General features: G+C 30.6%; 1 protein-coding gene across 1 annotated transcript in view; it reads right to left on the bottom strand.

Moving 5' to 3' along the window:
- LOC129953762 (neuroligin-3) overlaps nt 1–17464 on the bottom strand; it is a 276340-nt gene that overhangs the window by 212266 nt on the left and 46610 nt on the right. The window contains exons 2-3 of the mRNA XM_056067200.1: nt 6141–6688; nt 508–725 (exon numbers count right to left, since the gene is read on the bottom strand). Of these exons, the coding sequence (XP_055923175.1) occupies nt 508–725; nt 6141–6397 (475 nt within the window). The 5' untranslated portion in view covers nt 6398–6688. The remainder of the gene's footprint in view (nt 1–507; nt 726–6140; nt 6689–17464) is intronic.

Here is a 17464-nt window from a genome sequence, read left to right as displayed (position 1 = left end):
AGATACGAGTACCCTCAAAAACTGGGAAAATACCTATATTTCTGCAAACGTTCATTGTTGAAACCATAGAGATGATTTTTCGGCTATATTGCTAATGAATCAACCACCTCAAACCTTACATATTAATATTAAATTGAATGACATCAAATCAAATTATTTTACTTTTTTCCTTCATTTTAGTGAATTTTATTTAACCAAAAAGAATCTGAATCATTTCATTATTTTTTCGAATATATGATATTGATTAAATTCTCGAAATTATTTATTGGTTTTATGCAAAATGTAATTCTTGAAATAATTTATCAAGAAATTATTTTTTTAACTTGAATTTTGTCACAGAATTCCTATTATTTGATTTAGTTAAAATATGATACTTGATTCTTATTTTTGATCATCAACATTAAAGCCAATGAAATGTCAATTAAAATTGAGAACTCAACAAAAAAAGAAATCTAATATTCGAGTTTTGGTTTCCAATTAATAAAAATTGGAATTCCAAAAACTTACCACTTATCGGTGAGAATATATTTAGGTATAGGCAGTCTTCTGATTGATTTTGCAAAAATGGCAAAAGTCTCTTCAAGTATTCTAGGCGTCCCTTTGGCATTTTTTCAAGGGCTGCTGTTTCGTTTTGAATATTTGGCAGGCGCTGTGGGCATACAGGACTATATTTGTCTGATATTCGTATTCCGTCCCATGGAGCTGGTGCTCTTGTTGGACTAAATCTGAAATAAAAACAAATCAAATCATCAATCACCATAATATTCTGACACAAGGTTTGATATTGACATTAACAAGAAATGTGTTTGTGGCAAAGACTACTACTACTACAAGAATTCTGATGAAATAAAACTTGCACTTTATTTTGTTAGAAAAAAATTGAATTTGAAATGCGATATCATTGAATCTTTAAAGTTTGAAGCTAAACGAAAATTGTTAAAGTTAATTAAAAAGTATATTGGAACATAAAACAAAAATACTGCTTTTCCTCAAATTACTATAGATTTGACTGTATAACACCAAAAACGGTTTCAAAAACTAAATATCGTTGTTAAGGCCAAATTTCTTCACTGCCTGTTAAGTTCAACATGAAAAGAAGAATAATTTTCAAAGTTTCATTTAAATATTTCTATTTCAAATAACGAAATTCAACAGAGAGTGTATAATTTAAAGCTTAATAAGGTTCTTAAAAAAAAACGTCATTAAACATTTTAAAATTAAAAATTTAATTTTACCTTAACAAATACTTAAGAATATGTAAAGTAGAAAAGTGTAGAGTATTTATAGCTACGTTATCAAATAGTTAAGGGAATTCAAATTATAACATTCATTTTGTATTCCATTTATTTTTATTCGTTTCATAAGTACATAAGTTTTTTAAGGTATATTTATTTGTATTATGCAAATTGTCGGTTGTTTTTTAATTTAATTTTATATTGTTAATTTTAAATAAAACTTTATGAAAACATCATTCAAACTAAGTAGGTTGGTGCAAAATAGTAGGAACACATTGGGATCTAGAATCAACATCGAACAGGACCTCTCTTACTTATTATTGTCTATATCTAAGCAACGTTTAGGCCATCAACGCATACCCTATTATTCAAAATGTTTAAGAGCCTTTGATATTAACAATATTTTTTTGTACATGGCAACGTTTTGTTTGAGTTAATTTAAAAAGAAACCTCTTATTTTAAACTTTTAAGAAATAAATGTCCTGGAAGGATGTCGTTGGTCTTAAAACACTATATTTGTATATTTATTTTAATTACATCTGCAAATGTTCAAACAAAAAATGGGGAAAATAATTGTTGCCATTTATAAACTTTTCAGATTTGTATCTTGTTATTGAAAAATGTAAAATAATTATAATTAAACATTTAAAAAAAATGGTTAAATAAAGAATGACAACATTTTCGGAAAATAACGTGTGCATATGGTTTAGGAACTTGCGAAGATCTTCCCAAGGTTTATTGAAAAATAACTACTTTGAGGCTAACCAAAAGTTAAAAAAGTAAAAAAAAAAAAACAAATTTAAAAAACTTCAAGCCTATAAACTGGCAAATTGCAAAAATTCAACAGAATTTTGGAAACTGTGAATTAAATGGCAAGAGATTTTCTGAATTGTGCTTAACACCTAAGGATTTACCTTACATTATATCAACAAAAATTTAGCACTATCCGTTACTTTAAAGGTATTAGACTCTAAATTCACTTAAGAGAATTAGAACAATCTATGGGGTATCCAAACGAACAGTTTTCCAGTTGAGCTGTATAAATATGGAACTGTAACACTTAAAGAACGATATATAGAATCCGCCAAATAGCTTTTTTTTGAAAATGGCTTCAGCCATGTGGTGCATAGCGCTGTCCTGTTGAAACCAAATGTTGCCAATATCCTCCTCTTAAATTGAACAAAAATGCGTTCAACGTGGCAAGATAACGATCGCCATTGGCTGTAATGGCCACTCTTTGCTCATTTTCGAGCAAAGAGGCCCGATTATGCCTCTGGATACGCACCAAACAGTAACTCGTTTTGGGTGTTTTGGTTTGGTTTTGGTTTTATGTGCCCCAAATGCGACAATTTTGCTTGTTACATACCCGCCAAGATCAAAAGGATCCTTATCTGAAAAGATCGAAATCTTCTCTAAGTCGACCGCAGGCAATATTTCGCACCATATTCGTTCAATGGTTAAACAGATAAAACTAATTTATCTGTCAAATCACTCATGAGCTAAATGTTACCATTCACGAAATAAGCACTAATTGAAAAAAAAAGTTAGATGGAGGACCTTAGCAGATAAGGAAGATTCAGTGATGGAAGCTTCAAATTACCGTAAAATTTCTTTTACAACGGTGCTAAATAATCGGCTCACAACCTGGACAGAAAAAGGGAAAGTTTTAAAAAAATTACAAGCCCACCTTAGATCAGGTAACTCCACCATTGATAATATTTAGTATTTGATAGTATTTTTCGTCGACCTCAAAGCTGCTTTCCACACAATTAATACGTTTTTTTTCAAGTTGTATGATCAAGACGTATCGCTCAAATTCGGTAGTTTTCTCGAAGAGTTGTGTACGAGCAAAGCTTTTTTTACTCGCTCTGCTTAGATTTTAATCGCGAATGTTGATCTGATTAGCAAATTTTTCCAGATAATTATTCTTACTTACTTAAATTTGAAAGTCTTCAAAAAAATGCGACCAAAAAAGAGCGACGACGACGCGACGGTGGAGCAGATTAAAAGCAAAACGCAAAAACAAATTTAAACTTTATGGTACGGTGGTGTGTGCTTGTGCTTAAATGCCAGATCCTTCTCTTATTTTCTTCTTTCTCTTTCTTGTTTTTAATTTTAGTACATTTTTGTTACAATAAAAGATGGGCGATGATTTTTAGGGGCGGCAAATTTAAAAAGTTAAGAATTTTAGTACGAATTTAGGATCTTGACATTTTAAGCTATAATCGTCCTGATTTTTTATTTACATTTTAGAATTGTGATACAAATTTAGGTTTTAATTCAAATTTAAACTTTAAGTTTTACATTTAAATTAAAGTTTAAGTATTCAAAATATCAAATTAAAAATAAATTTTGTTTAAAGTCAAAAGTTAATTTAAATATAGATTTTAAGTGAATTCAAAAAGTGAGTTTCATAAAATTCAGTAAAATTTTGATGAACTGCTTGTGCTTCATCAAGTTGTACAAAAAACTCAGTCAACAGTGTGAAATGGTGCGGAACTTTCTGACTGGTTCGCAACAACACCTTGTTTTTGCTTTTCATCAATGACCTCATTGATTACCATCCTGGTGGAGTCGATTTTGCAGGAGTTTGTATCAGAGCTTTTTTAATTGCGGATGATATAATATGTGCAAATCATGATAAACAGTTTTCACCACTACTGGAGCTGGAACTTAATTGGCAGCACACAAGAGTCCAAAGCTATGGTTTCCTAAAAAAAAGGTTGTTCAAAATGCATCGAATGGAAAATGGAAGTATGACTGTGTCAGTAAATACAAATACATTTACATTGGCATAATTTTTTCAAGAAATTTGAGCATGGAAAAACAATTGACAGAAATAATGCAATAAGCAAAAACTGCCATTAATTGCTCGTGAAAAAGATGCTTTATAAATGAAAACATTGCCCATAGCAGCAAATAAAAAGTTTTTGAAGTAGTTGCTGAAAGTATACTTCTGAATGGCTGTCAAGTGCGGGTTTGCAAAAAGTTTAACAATGTAGAAAAACACCTAACACACTATGTTAAGAAAATATTTCGCCTACCATCGAATACGCCGAATTACGTTATCATGTTAGAAATAATTTTTAATAAACCACTGAAACTGCAAGCTGACTATCATCCGAATGTCATCAAGATGCCTGAGTGCCGTTTGGTTAGGAAGTTGGTTCTTCAAGCTATCCAAGACAATATAAGTAAAGATTGTTCAAGTCCCGCGGAAAGTTGTAATCTCAATTGTACTTTAAACATAGACAACAAATGGAATATGTAACGCCATCCTGTTCGAAATAATATCGAAGACTGGCGAGAAGTTTAGTGCCGAATATGTGCAGGAAGCTTCAAATTTTGTATATGGGTGAATATACTCCAATATAAACCATAATCTGGAAGATGGAAAATATTTCCATGAGAATATAAGCGTTATCACAAAAAAAATTGTCAGACTTCACAGTGGCTTACGCACCCGTAGCTTCAACCCTTACAGATTTACCGCTGGAGTGCAGTATCAGCAACTGAAAGGAAGGAGAGGACATTTTTCATTCTGTGAGGAAAGTGTCCAACTCTAAGAGAATCCAGAATAGGCATTTTTGCAAGAAGAAGAAGTTCTTACAGAATTAATTGTTGAGATAAACGTAGCCAAATTGCATAAATATTGCAAGATCGAAGAAGAATAATTAATGAAGATTGCTGGAAATTTAACAACAGATAAAGATATTTACAAATTGAGACTACCTATGTAAATTTGTTAATGGGAGATCGATAAAAGCGAAACAAAAACAATAAAAAATATTCGTCTAGTGAAAAGTGAATCAATGAAAATTGGGACATTCTCAACGTAGCTTTTCTAGAGTCGAGTCGTTGTTATTGAAATACGACCTAGACATTTTCAAAATAACTTTTGACTGGGAATTATTATAAAGGTTCTTTCATATTTTTCTTTTTTTTATAATCAAATTTTGATAACATAGCTAGTTTAATACTCTAGGATATAATAAAATTAAAATTTCCTCTTATTGCAAAATCCTACGTTTTTATTTCTAAGTTTTTGGGACACACCTTCGACCTTTTTTACTGTAAAATCTAAAAAAAGCCATAAAACATAATGATTTATCACTTTATTTATTTAAAGTCACTTCCTGATGGACTTAAAAAAATTTGCATAGTTTTAAAAAACAATTCTTAATTTTCGTATTCCTTCCTCAAGAACTGGATTTATTCTTGTCCAACGTTCATTTCCTGAATTCTTCACCTTTGAATAAAAACACCCTGTACGCGACCCTCATCATCATTGTTTTGCTATAGATAGAAATATAAAAACTAAAATTAAAATTGTGTGTGTCCTTCTATATTTTATAATTGTGTTGGTGCTACTTATTAATTCAATAAAACCACCTCCAAGCAACTTCCCGACCCAGATCCCGTTTATACTACGATGACGAAGAAGAAGAAGAACGGAAAGTTTGCGCAAGTTGTGTAATTTTGTTTTTTTTTTTCTTCTTTTATTCATATTTTGCCTTTCGGTTATGCCAAGGATACAAAATACAAAAGCCCTTGTCCAATGTTTAATTTCCTCTATAATTGAGAGATAGAGGGAACAAAGGAGATGGACTAGATGGACATTTTTTTTTGTTATGAATTTGTTTTCATTATATTTGAATTTTATATTTAAATTAAATTCACTCAGTTGAATCTTATTGTGTTCCATTTATATACCCATGAGTATACGTATATATGTATATAATAGTTAAGTATTTATAAAAAGGCTTTCAAACAATTCCCATCCTGTGTACCTTTCCTATATAGAAGTGTCCTTTTTGATTACTTAAAAAATAAAAATAAAAATTTAAGAAAAACAACAACTACCTACTACCCACTACAAACTGTTGTTTCTTGTGATTTACTTACCTATTTTGTTTTGTTGGCGGTGTGGCGTACGGAACTCCCAGGAATACCTCTACAGAGCGTAAGAAACGAAAATTATCTAATGGCAGGATAAGGCCGTGCAACCGGCCGTATCGAGTCTGGACTATCCTATGTCCCAAACGGGCATTTTTGTAAATATCTAAAGTGGAGCATGTGACTGATTTTGTAGCGAAGACCATTGCCAGGATGCATAGTGTTGCTGTGTATGTATCTCGGTATGGTGTCATATTTAGAACCATTGGAATCTTCTAGAAGTTTCCAACTTTGGTCCTTTTGATTTGTTTTATTTTGTTGTTTTTATTCTTCTGATTTTATCGTTATTTATATTTCTGTTAAAGTGATGGTTCTGTTAACTATCTACTCCTGTATCTTGACATTTTGCTTACTTGAGTTAAGTTCTTTTTTTTTTAATTAGCTTTAATTAAAATCCCCACATTTCACTATCCACTATTTTTTCTGCATTCAAGTTGTTGTGATAACCTTTTGAAGTGGTGTTAAATGTCGAGTTGACATTCTGTAGATTAATTTATCTGAAAATAAATTAGTTTTATTGATTATTTTTAATTATAAAATGAAATTTAAAATCAATCTTCTTAATTAAAAAATATATAAGAAGTTTTAAGAACTACTTTTATAAAGATTGAAGCTTTTTAATAGTAAATCAATCAAAAATTAGAGAAAGTTTGTTTGGCAAATAAATGTGATCTTTGAATTGGGGATGTTGACTGAAAAAAAACCTATCCATAACAATTATAGAAGTTTCTCGTTATTAAAAGTAATCAAACATAAGAGTTTTTTTGCATTAACCGAAATTTGAATATAGCAGACGGCTTTCTGGGCCTTAAAAGCAGTTTATTTTAATTTTAACAGAAAACAGTTAACAACAAGATGTTCTCTTTAAAACCAAAACATATTTTTTAAACAAAAATAACTTGAATTAAGTTTGTCAAACGCAAGGAATTTTATGTGTTATAGTTTTGAAACACGAGAAAAAATAGATTGACATTTGTTTTATCAAAGAATTCTACAAATTCTACAAACAAATTAGTCATCAAAGAGAGAAGGAGCTTTCAAAGATGAGTAAATAGTTCCATTTAAGAGTGACATTGGTTCAGCTGAATTCTAGAATGAAGAAGTTGAATTGATTCTATGATTAAATTGTACGGTAGAGATACTGATAACGCCATGCACATCTGAACAGAATAGCGCCAGTGGAAGCGAAAAGGAAACGCTAGTATAAAAATGGCTAAAATCCTGTAGCACTGAAGAAGATATTGTTCAAAAACAATTTGGGTGGATCATATAAATTCTGCAGTATATACACTAAATAGAACGGATAAATACTCAGTAGATGGTGTTAGCCCTCACGAATTGTGGATTGGCAAAAAACCTAGAGTCAAACATTTAAGAATAATTGCATAAACCTGCTTAACTCATATTTTAATTAGAACAGAAAGAAAATGGATAGAAAAGCGGCTTATGTATACCTTGTTGGATATGATGATAAGAAAACCCCGTTATTGAATGAATTTTGTAATGGCAGCAGATGATTTTGTGAACTTTTTGTCAAATCCTGAAAAATGGTAAGAAAAAAATTGAGTGAAGAAAATCCATGCAGAGATGAATTTCTTTATTAAATGTGATGGCAGCATCGATAATTATAAAGAAAGATTTGTGGCCAAATGTTTTATTCAACAAGAAGAAATTAACTACTGTCAAACATTTTAAACCTTTACCCTCGCAATTGCAAAGATGAGTCTGATCCAATTTGATAGAGATGATAATTTGTCACTATAGTTCGCTAATATTATTAAAAGAGTCTAACTCTGAACACAGTATGAAATTGGTAATAATTTCTTTCTTCTTAAGAGTTTGCTCTTTATATATAGAAGATCTTCAAAACGTTATTCTTTATGGAAGAAGACTTTCTAAAAAAATAAAAAGGCAGAAAAGAGAAACTCATGCTGTAAAATGAAGACCTTAATATTAAAGATCTGAAAAACGAATTAAGGGTTTTAAAAAAATTATAGTTCTTTTTTAACTTCCCATAGGAAGTTATTGTAATCAGTCCGAATTGAAAATTTTAACATTTCTCGACGTTTCAAGGTCCCTAGAGTTGAAATAAAAGATTGGAAAAAAAGAAAAGATTTGGAGAGATTTCTGTGTCCATAGCTCAAGAAGGTAGTGGTATAGACTTGAAGTAAAATTCGTTATACAGAAAATAAAGCAGAAAGATGCAAAAAGGAAGATGTTCAACTGGTAGACATTTGTATTCAAGAAGACACAAGCGTCCACAGGTTTTTCTCAAAACCCACCTCTATCTATCAACTCCTACTTTCACCTTCCCGCGGTGAACATCGGGTGCCTAGTACCTCAACTGGAGATTGGGTTCTAACCCCAGTGAAAAGTTGTTGGGGTTGGAAAACGAGAGAGAAGGATAAAAGGTGTTTCCACTAAGACACCTCTCCTTATCCAGGTGGCAGTGGACGAATTCTCGAGATGGAATCAACGGTGGTGTCAACAGTTCCAGTAAGGTTGAACTAGTTAGTGAACACCTTATAGGGCTTCTTCGACATATTTGGAGACATATTTACTTTAAATTGATTTAATTCATCTAATTTCTATTTGTTTTCATAAGAACAAACAAATTTTAAGAAATGCTACCAAAATTGGAAAAAAACTGGTTTTCGACTAAAAATACTGTTCAAAAAATAGATGTTAAAATCAAACTATATCTTCATATGCAAAATATTGTTGGTAATTTTCAATTTTTAATTTTAGAATAATTTAACTGACAACTTTTTTAACAAGACACGAAAACTTAAAAACCTTTATAGTAAGATAAATCGACAGACCGATTGTAAAGTTGTCAGTGTAGGTTGCATCCCAGCCTCTTATCGGGACTTAAAATCGAAAAGAAAGAAGTCAGAAAAAAAAGTTAGTCAAAAATCGCATGCAAGGAACATATTTGAACGTTCGCTTCCAATTTCCGGAATATAAGACGATTTAAAAGCCAATTGTAAAGACTCCTGAAATTAAAAGAAATAACTTTCCATGCAGGCAGGTAGCTGGAACAACCATTGTTTTTAATGCTAGAAACAAGACTAGATTTGGATTTCATCATATTATTTGTATCAGGATCTTTAGAAAATCTAACAACCGAAGATGTCAGTAGAGTAACTAAAGTGTTACGATACAAAGAATATGAAATAAGTTATTGAATACATGTAATCAAAGTCTTAAAAGAGGCATACTACTAGATTGTTTTAGTGATGCCGAATTTATTGGATACACTAATACTTGACAATCAACTTCTGGTTCAGTTATTACTCATGCAGGAGGAACTATTTTTAGGCTGAGTCAAAGAAAATCAATAATAACAGCGTCTACTACTAAGGCTGAAATAGTAGCAGCGGATGAAACAGCTTAATAAGTAATTTGGGATTGTTTAATTGAATAATTCAACTTACACAATCTTTTTCTTCAAGCGCACAAATCTGCAGCAGTAAAATTAGCCTTAAATTCAGAACTTAAAAGAAGAACAAAGGATATTTATTTATTAGAGAAAAAAAGACCAAATACTTAAAAAGTTTTTAAAAAAATGGAAGAAATAAGATAACAAATATTAGTAAAAGAATTAAAAAGAAAAGCAGTTTTCGAGGATTTATTGGTTTAAGCTCCACTGTCGATGACAAGATAAAATACTGAAGAACAAGGCGAGTTGTATTACAATAAATACAATAAATTACGGAAGATTTTATGTTCTTAATAGAAATGTATTGATTACATGCAGATTGAACGAGATGCATATTTTCATGAACGAGACAAGTTTTCTATCATTTTATCATTTTTGTATTTCTATAAAAAAAAGTATTAATATTAAGTTCTCTGTTAAATTGAAATGAAAGACTAACAGCTATTTCATTTATATTTTTGTCTGATTTACTTGGTTATCCATTCCTTAAATTTTCCAAGAGTTTTAAGGGTTCTAGAAGACTCATATAAACTTACATTTCTATTAAAATATCTGCATTCAGAACCTTAGGTACCTATTATTGTCATCACAATGACATCGTGAACTGTAAAATAGTAATTTGTCTCAACATAAGCTTCAGTTTCTGGATACCTCTACACATGGCAAAAATCAGTGTTGTTATTGTGCAAGCACTAAATCAACCCCTTCAAATCCGATTTCATTATTGGAAGGAGGCTCATCGGAGAATCGTTTAGAAGCTTACCTACAAAATAATACTTACGCACACAATTTTGTTATGTCCATTGAGAAAAGTAAATGGAAATTTGATACACGTGCAGTTGTAGGGGAACTTTAACCAATAAGCCTATAAAAGGATTAAATGTCTTTCTCAGAAAAAATGTAAAGACTTATGTTGTGTTTGGACACAATCTTCTTTTAAGCAGGTTTGCTGTGTGTATATCTTTGTGTTTTCTTATTAAAACATTTGAAACTGAATCAAAGAAAAGAAAAAAGAATGGAAAATTCAAATTAAAACACAGATATTTAAAATTATCTTTAAAATAGTAAGATTGTAATCTAGTAATAGTAAATCTGTCCAAATCACGTACCGTCTCTCAGATTTCTAGGGTTTCCATAAGAAACATTTTGGAAAATGACCTCACCTTATTTCATTCATTAAAACTAAAGATTGCACTCATTGAAACATGCTAAAAGTATTGGAATATTTTTGTTTTAACATTTGACGGCAAACAATTGATTGCAATCATTTCCGACTTAATTGGAGTCTTTGATTTCTTTGCAATATTTTGCAATGATTGCTTTTGGTAGGCATTATGAGCAATCACTAGGACCTAGAGTGCAAATCATTTCAGGGGTAGGGAGGACCTATACTTTGTGTGCTAAATCAGACCGGCTGATTTGATAAAGCACTTTTTATGAAAAGAATTACTCTTGCAAAAGATTGTTAAGGAGTGCATGCGCTGAAAATGCGTTAGGACCTTTTCTTTGCATGGTCTTAATCATTTTTTGACCATGTTTGCTTCTTAAGTTAAACAAAATAAAGCACAAAAAAGGTTTCGAAAGAAAAAAAAATTAAATTGGAGCTACGAATCATGAATTTTTAAAAATCTAATTTGTTTTTAAATATTTTAAATATCATAAAAGAAGGGAAAAGGGGAATCAGTTCAGGAAACATTGTTTAAAAATATTTCTGAAATGTTTTCTATTTATTTAAACAAAAATTGCTGAAGAGTTTTTGGGATTTTATTTTTTGGTGTGCATGCTTTGAGAAACATTTGTTTAAATGTATCTCTGTTTCTAAACCGTTTTCAAATGTATCTGAAATTAGTTTTTGGTTTGAACATACCCTTAGTTTTACAAATAATAATGCTGAATATGTCTTAAGGTGTGTCCATACGAAAGAAATTTTTTTACGGTGCACCTTGACCAAAGTAAATTTCTTTTAAACATCTTAGAAAGATTTAAGAAACATTTCAGACAAATTATAAAAACGTTTCAGAAACGTTTCTCTGTTTCCCACTCCAAATGGGAAACTTTATTTGTTTAAAAAGCGTTTATATAGGTAGAAAAAGATGTAAGTTGTTTTAATGTAAATATAAAATGTCGCAAAAAGAGTTTAATTTATTTATCTTTAAATACTATCGTTAACAATTCTTAAAATATACCTAAAATCTAAATACTAAAAAAAAGACTGTTGAAAAATTTTAATTTGCAATTTATACTTTTTATATTATCATTTGTAAAGAGTAAAATTTATAATAGCTTTCAATTAATTGATTTAAGGGGCTAAGTACACCATAGTTTGATCTGCAAAATTAGTATTCAATGGTTTTTGGAGTCTTTTACTTGAACGATTAAAATTAAAGTTTAAACTACCAAGAACTGATAATGATGAAATTTGTACGTTTATTATTCTAATAATAAAACAAAACTGCAAGTACATCCTATGATTTGTCAACGAAGGAAGATTTATGAGGGAAAGTCTTTGTGAATAAGTCGGTAATGTATGAATGTTATGAAACCACGAAAGCGATCGTGGACAAATAGGCAAAAATCTGTTCTGAATGGCTTCTAGTCTTGTGAAGTGTACGGCGGCGGCGGCGTAGTAAGGTGAGCAATCTCTATAAGCATATTCCAGGACTGGTCTCACAAATGAAACAAAAAGTAATTTTAAAACATATGGATAACGGAAATCACGGCCAAATCTCTTAATAAAACCTCGAACTCTATTTTATTTTTTAACTATGAAGTTAATATGTTTATTGAATGTTAGTTTAGGATCTAAGACAACACCTAAGTCAGAAAATACATATATGTACTCTACTTAAAGGACAAGAATCAAACATGTAACAAAAACCATTTTAACTTTTTTGCGTGTAAAGCACATGTTTTTACATTTGTCAACATTTAAAACAAGACGATTATTATTGCACCATTCCCTAAATAATATAAAGACAGTCAGATGTAGAGTTAATTTTTTTTTAAATTTTAATTTCATCAGCATATTTTAGGAAAAACTAATTTTGTATGATAGAAACCATAGAAACCATAGATAGAATAGGACCAAGTTGACTACCCTGGGGGACACATAGAATTCACAACAAATTAACTTGAACACTCATTACTAAATTTAACAATATAACGTCTATCTTACAAATATGAGGAGATCCAGTTTATGAAACAGTCGTTAAAACCTTGCTGTGATAGTTTAAAAAGTATTTATGACACATTTTGTCAAAGGCCTTTCTAAAATCAGTACAATAAACTTGTTCACGTTTTTCAAAAACATCTAAACAAAAGGACGTAAAGTTAAACAGATTAATAACAGTTGAACGCATTTTAACAAAACCATGCTGGTTATCACAGATAATTGAACTACAGTGAAAAAAAGGACGCATACATACGATTGACCCAAATAGTTTAGGTATCACAGATAGTTTAGCAAAAGGTCGGTAGTTCATTATTTCGTTTTTAGGACCGTTTTTGTGTACTGGTGTTATGAAGGAGCTCTTCTAGATAAAAGAAAACAGCGAGTTACTTAAAGACGTGTTGAAAAGAACACATAACGGGTGTGCTAAATACGCAGTACATTTATTTAAAATAGATGATGGAACAACGTCGGGATCAGGACTAAAACATTCGTCATTTTGTAGGATACTATTAAGGACAGTATCTTCACTTATAACGAAATTGATAAAATTTAAGTGGGCGAAATTTATAAGAATGGAGCAACACAAATTGTATCCAATTGATAAACATGTACTCGTATAAATGACAAAAGTTTTGTGAGATCAATTTGACTAATATTTTAGAATTCTAAAACTATAAACTATAAAGAAGCTGAGAAAGGACAAAAATGAGTAACAACGAAAAACTTCAGAAATGTTTCTAAAAGCATGACTGAGTTTTGAAGCTCTTTTTATTTAATGGTTGTTGTATCTAGATAGATGCATCAAAAAGAATTTAACAAAATTTAATTTGAATTTCAAAATTTGCAGATAATCTTAAGAGCATTTTTTTACTGGTTATGTTCCCTCACAAGTTAATTTTGGTACGGTAAGTCTACAGTGATAAAATTCGAAAGTCCTTCAAAATTGGAGCTGTTTTCTCCATTGAGCATTTCTGCTTCTGTTAACCAAACTTTCCCAAAGATGGCCACCTTAAATTCCCTTGAACCCGGACATCTGCCCAAGAAGTGCTGTTTCTTTTCTTCCTCCCTTAAGCTGCGCACAGTATATATAATGATAATCCGTTCTGGCCAAATCCGTTTCGTTTTAGCTTGATTAAATCACATCTTGCCTTTAAAATCCAGGTGATCTTGTTCAGTTCGAAACCATCTTTGATGTAAACCTCTAATTTTAAATGATCCAGATGTTTGTAGATTCTCGTACTGCTCTCGGATGCCATTCGTATGTACAGACTTCCCTTATAGTTGTGAGATCATAATGATGTAAACCATGAATTTAGAAAATAAAAAACTACGATACTTGCCCTCATTTCTGCGAAACTTTGCTTAATTATTTTGATTTATTTTTCCAAAAGCGACAGTTTGAAAAGCTTGTATTTTTGTTTTTATTTTTTTTAGTACTAAAACAATCATTCAAAAATGCAGCTTCATAAGAATGATTTCAAAGAATCTGTGTCAGTATGTAAATCATTTGTATATGTAAACTTTAAAGTCTATACAAATCAAACACCAACAAAAACTCCAATCAATTTAGATTTAAAAAAAAAGCAATATGTACGTTCTCTCGAAAGGAATTAATTTAAAGCTGCATTACTTTGATAGATATTTGTATTAATTGGCTGATATGATGGGGTAAAAGGAAGAAAATAATTTAAATAAATTCGCAATCAACCATTAACATGGGATTTAGCCACAAAGATACAAATAATAATTTTTGATTTATTTGTATTTGATTAATTTTGTACGAAAAATCGCAAAATTGTTTTTTTTTTAAGATTTTCATTTCCTTAAATAAATAGAAAAATCAATTAAAAAATTAATTTACGTTAATATTTGCCTATAGAAAATGTATAACAAAAAAATATTGCTTGTATGTATATACGTTTATAGATTCCTATAACATTTCAAATTTTATTGTGTAGACATACTGAACAAACACTTTGCTAAGCGTGGGGAGGACTTCCAGAACGATTCGTATCGGAACGTTAATCCGCGGAGAAAATAAAAATGTATTCTTTATTTTTATTCCAAAATCCATTATGGCCATCATTTCAAGATGAAGGGGACGGCGGCGGCGACGGTAGGCAATATGAACCCAACTGTACTTACACACGTACACATTTATATCTAAGCATATAAAAGGCAATTGTTAATAAGAGAGGTGATTCGTGATCTTCTTGAATAGGTATAACTTCTAAACTTCCATAAATTCTCCCAAAATACGTTCATTTAAATGATTAAATGGCAATCTATAAGAAAAGCAATAAATCGTGTAGAAAACCAACTTCCAAATATGCGAAAACACATACATGCATATGAACGTGTGTATATGTTCTTCCATTAAGGTACATTTAAGCTTGAAGCGTTAATAAATACATTTATTGGAATTCCTTCATTTTTGGTATATAAAATGTGAGGGGTCCACTATGGCGTATACGCACTTTAACTTTTCTTTTTTTGTATTTAATCATACCAAAGTTGTGAAATATCCATACACATATACGTAATGTAAATATATAGGTATAGGTATATATATGTGTCAGCGTGGGAAAACATTATGTATTTGTTTTATTTATAGTGGACATCAGCAAGCTGCAAGATGGTAATGGCTCAAAATTGTTTCAGAAAATGTCTCTTTTATTTTATGTTATTTCTGTATTAATGTCAGAGTGAGATTTGATTCATTGTTAAAACGACAAAAAAGTAAATAAGATTTCCGTAAAAAAAATATGTATGTATGTATGTATATTGTACATACCTAAACCATTTTCAAGATTTTTTATTTAAATTTTGTGCATGATGGGGAGCTTTGAAAACTGTCAAGAGGCTCTACCCGAAGGTGAAGGATGTGTTGAAAATTTATGTTTGAGGCTTAACAATTACATGCATTATTTACTTTTGTTTTGTTTACATAAAAATATATGTACAGAACATTTATACTTTTTTGTGACTTTTACTTGGTAGAATTTCAATAAATTTTGTTGAAATGATATTTATATGACGTAAAGTGTGTGTGAAATATCTTAATATTTTAAGATGAAAGGTTATTTTTCATTTTGAAATTTTCAAAAATGAGTTGACATATTTGAGGGGTTGATTTTTGGTACAAGTGCGAAACTTTTGTTTTCGTTATAAACACAAATCATTATAAGCAAATGGTGCTGGTTGTGGTTGGTATGGGTATGAGCATAAATATGGTTTTCAGAAAAGCCCGGAAAAGTTGTTTTTTGTTATGAAATTTGGAAGGGCTCAGAAAACGGTTGAGCATAATAATTGTAATTCTTTAGATCTAAGTTATATTACATCAAAAGAAAATCTTTTAACTTATTAACTTATAAAATTAAAAATTAAAGGATTTGTATCATATCCTGCATTTGAATAAACAAATTGAAGTCGATATTCGAGGGAGAAAGGGTTTGAAACGAGGTTTCGGTGTATATTGTTTTGAATACCTGAACGACTGCGAAAGAAAGAGTGTGTTAAGGCATTATATATTCACATAGTACGGCTTAAGAACGAATCTCTGTAAATTATAGTATGACCGAAGTATACTGATGAGCATTCCTAGATGCGCTAGTGTTCAGGTTAAACTGCTTAAGGAGGGGGAGTGCAGCTGGCTATTTCCCTAGAGCCTAAACCGTACAAATATCGTTGAAATATGATTAAAAAAGTAAACCTAGAAACCTGATGCCAAATCTTATCAAATGCTTTTGAAATATTGAATGCAATAACAATACTTTCTCCAAAACGATTTTAAGAGATTTTCTCTAGTGTTTGGTGAGGTAAACCATGAAATCACCAATGATCCTTTGCTGCGAAAGCCAAACAGCAAGTCATTAAGGAGCTTTTGATCTTCAAGATAATTTTTGAGCTGATTATTAACCATCGTTTTCATGACGTTTCAATGAAGTGACTTAAATGCTAGCACTACCAGTATCTAATTAGAGAGTAAGGAATATTCACCATTTTTGGGTATGGGCTAGAAAAAAAAAAAATCTTTTCCATCTAATCGGTACGAGATCTGAGGATTAGGACAGATAAAAAAGCTTAAAAAGTGGTTTTAATAGCGTCGAGGAACACATCTTCAGAACAATAGAGGGGATGTTCTTCATCCTGCTTGCTCTTATATAAAAACATACCTACAGCCGCACCTTAATTCAAGTTGAGAGACCATTTGAAAATAATTTGAATTAATCTAACACCCAATCGGGAATAGAAAAAATGCAAACCATCAATATTTTATTTATGTATTTATTACGTTTAATGAAGGCTATTAACAAAACATGCTAAATCTAGTCTTAAATCTATTTTCAAGACAATTCTTTAACTCGAGAATTATTTTGACCATTATTTGCAGCAAATAGAATAGACATAATAAATGGTAACATCGTGAAGACTGTAAAATCGGGAGGGAATATGTGTTACGGGTAAATGTTATGAATTGGCGTTAAGCAACATTGAATTCTATACATACAATTTTTTGTCGCACAGAGTCTGAAATAAGTCAAGATAATTTTGGAGTAAGACAGAATAGGATAGATTAGATATAAGCTTTGTTATTTTCATGTCATCAGCCTAAATGGAGAAAGTTGAATTATCAAATGACATTAATAACGTTATTGA

The sequence above is a fragment of the Eupeodes corollae genome, chromosome 1 (assembly GCF_945859685.1).
Source record: "Eupeodes corollae chromosome 1, idEupCoro1.1, whole genome shotgun sequence".
Lineage (NCBI taxonomy): Eukaryota > Metazoa > Arthropoda > Insecta > Diptera > Syrphidae > Eupeodes > Eupeodes corollae.
The sequence above is the reverse complement of the archived record's forward strand: the minus strand, read 5'-3'. Positions and strand labels throughout refer to the sequence as shown.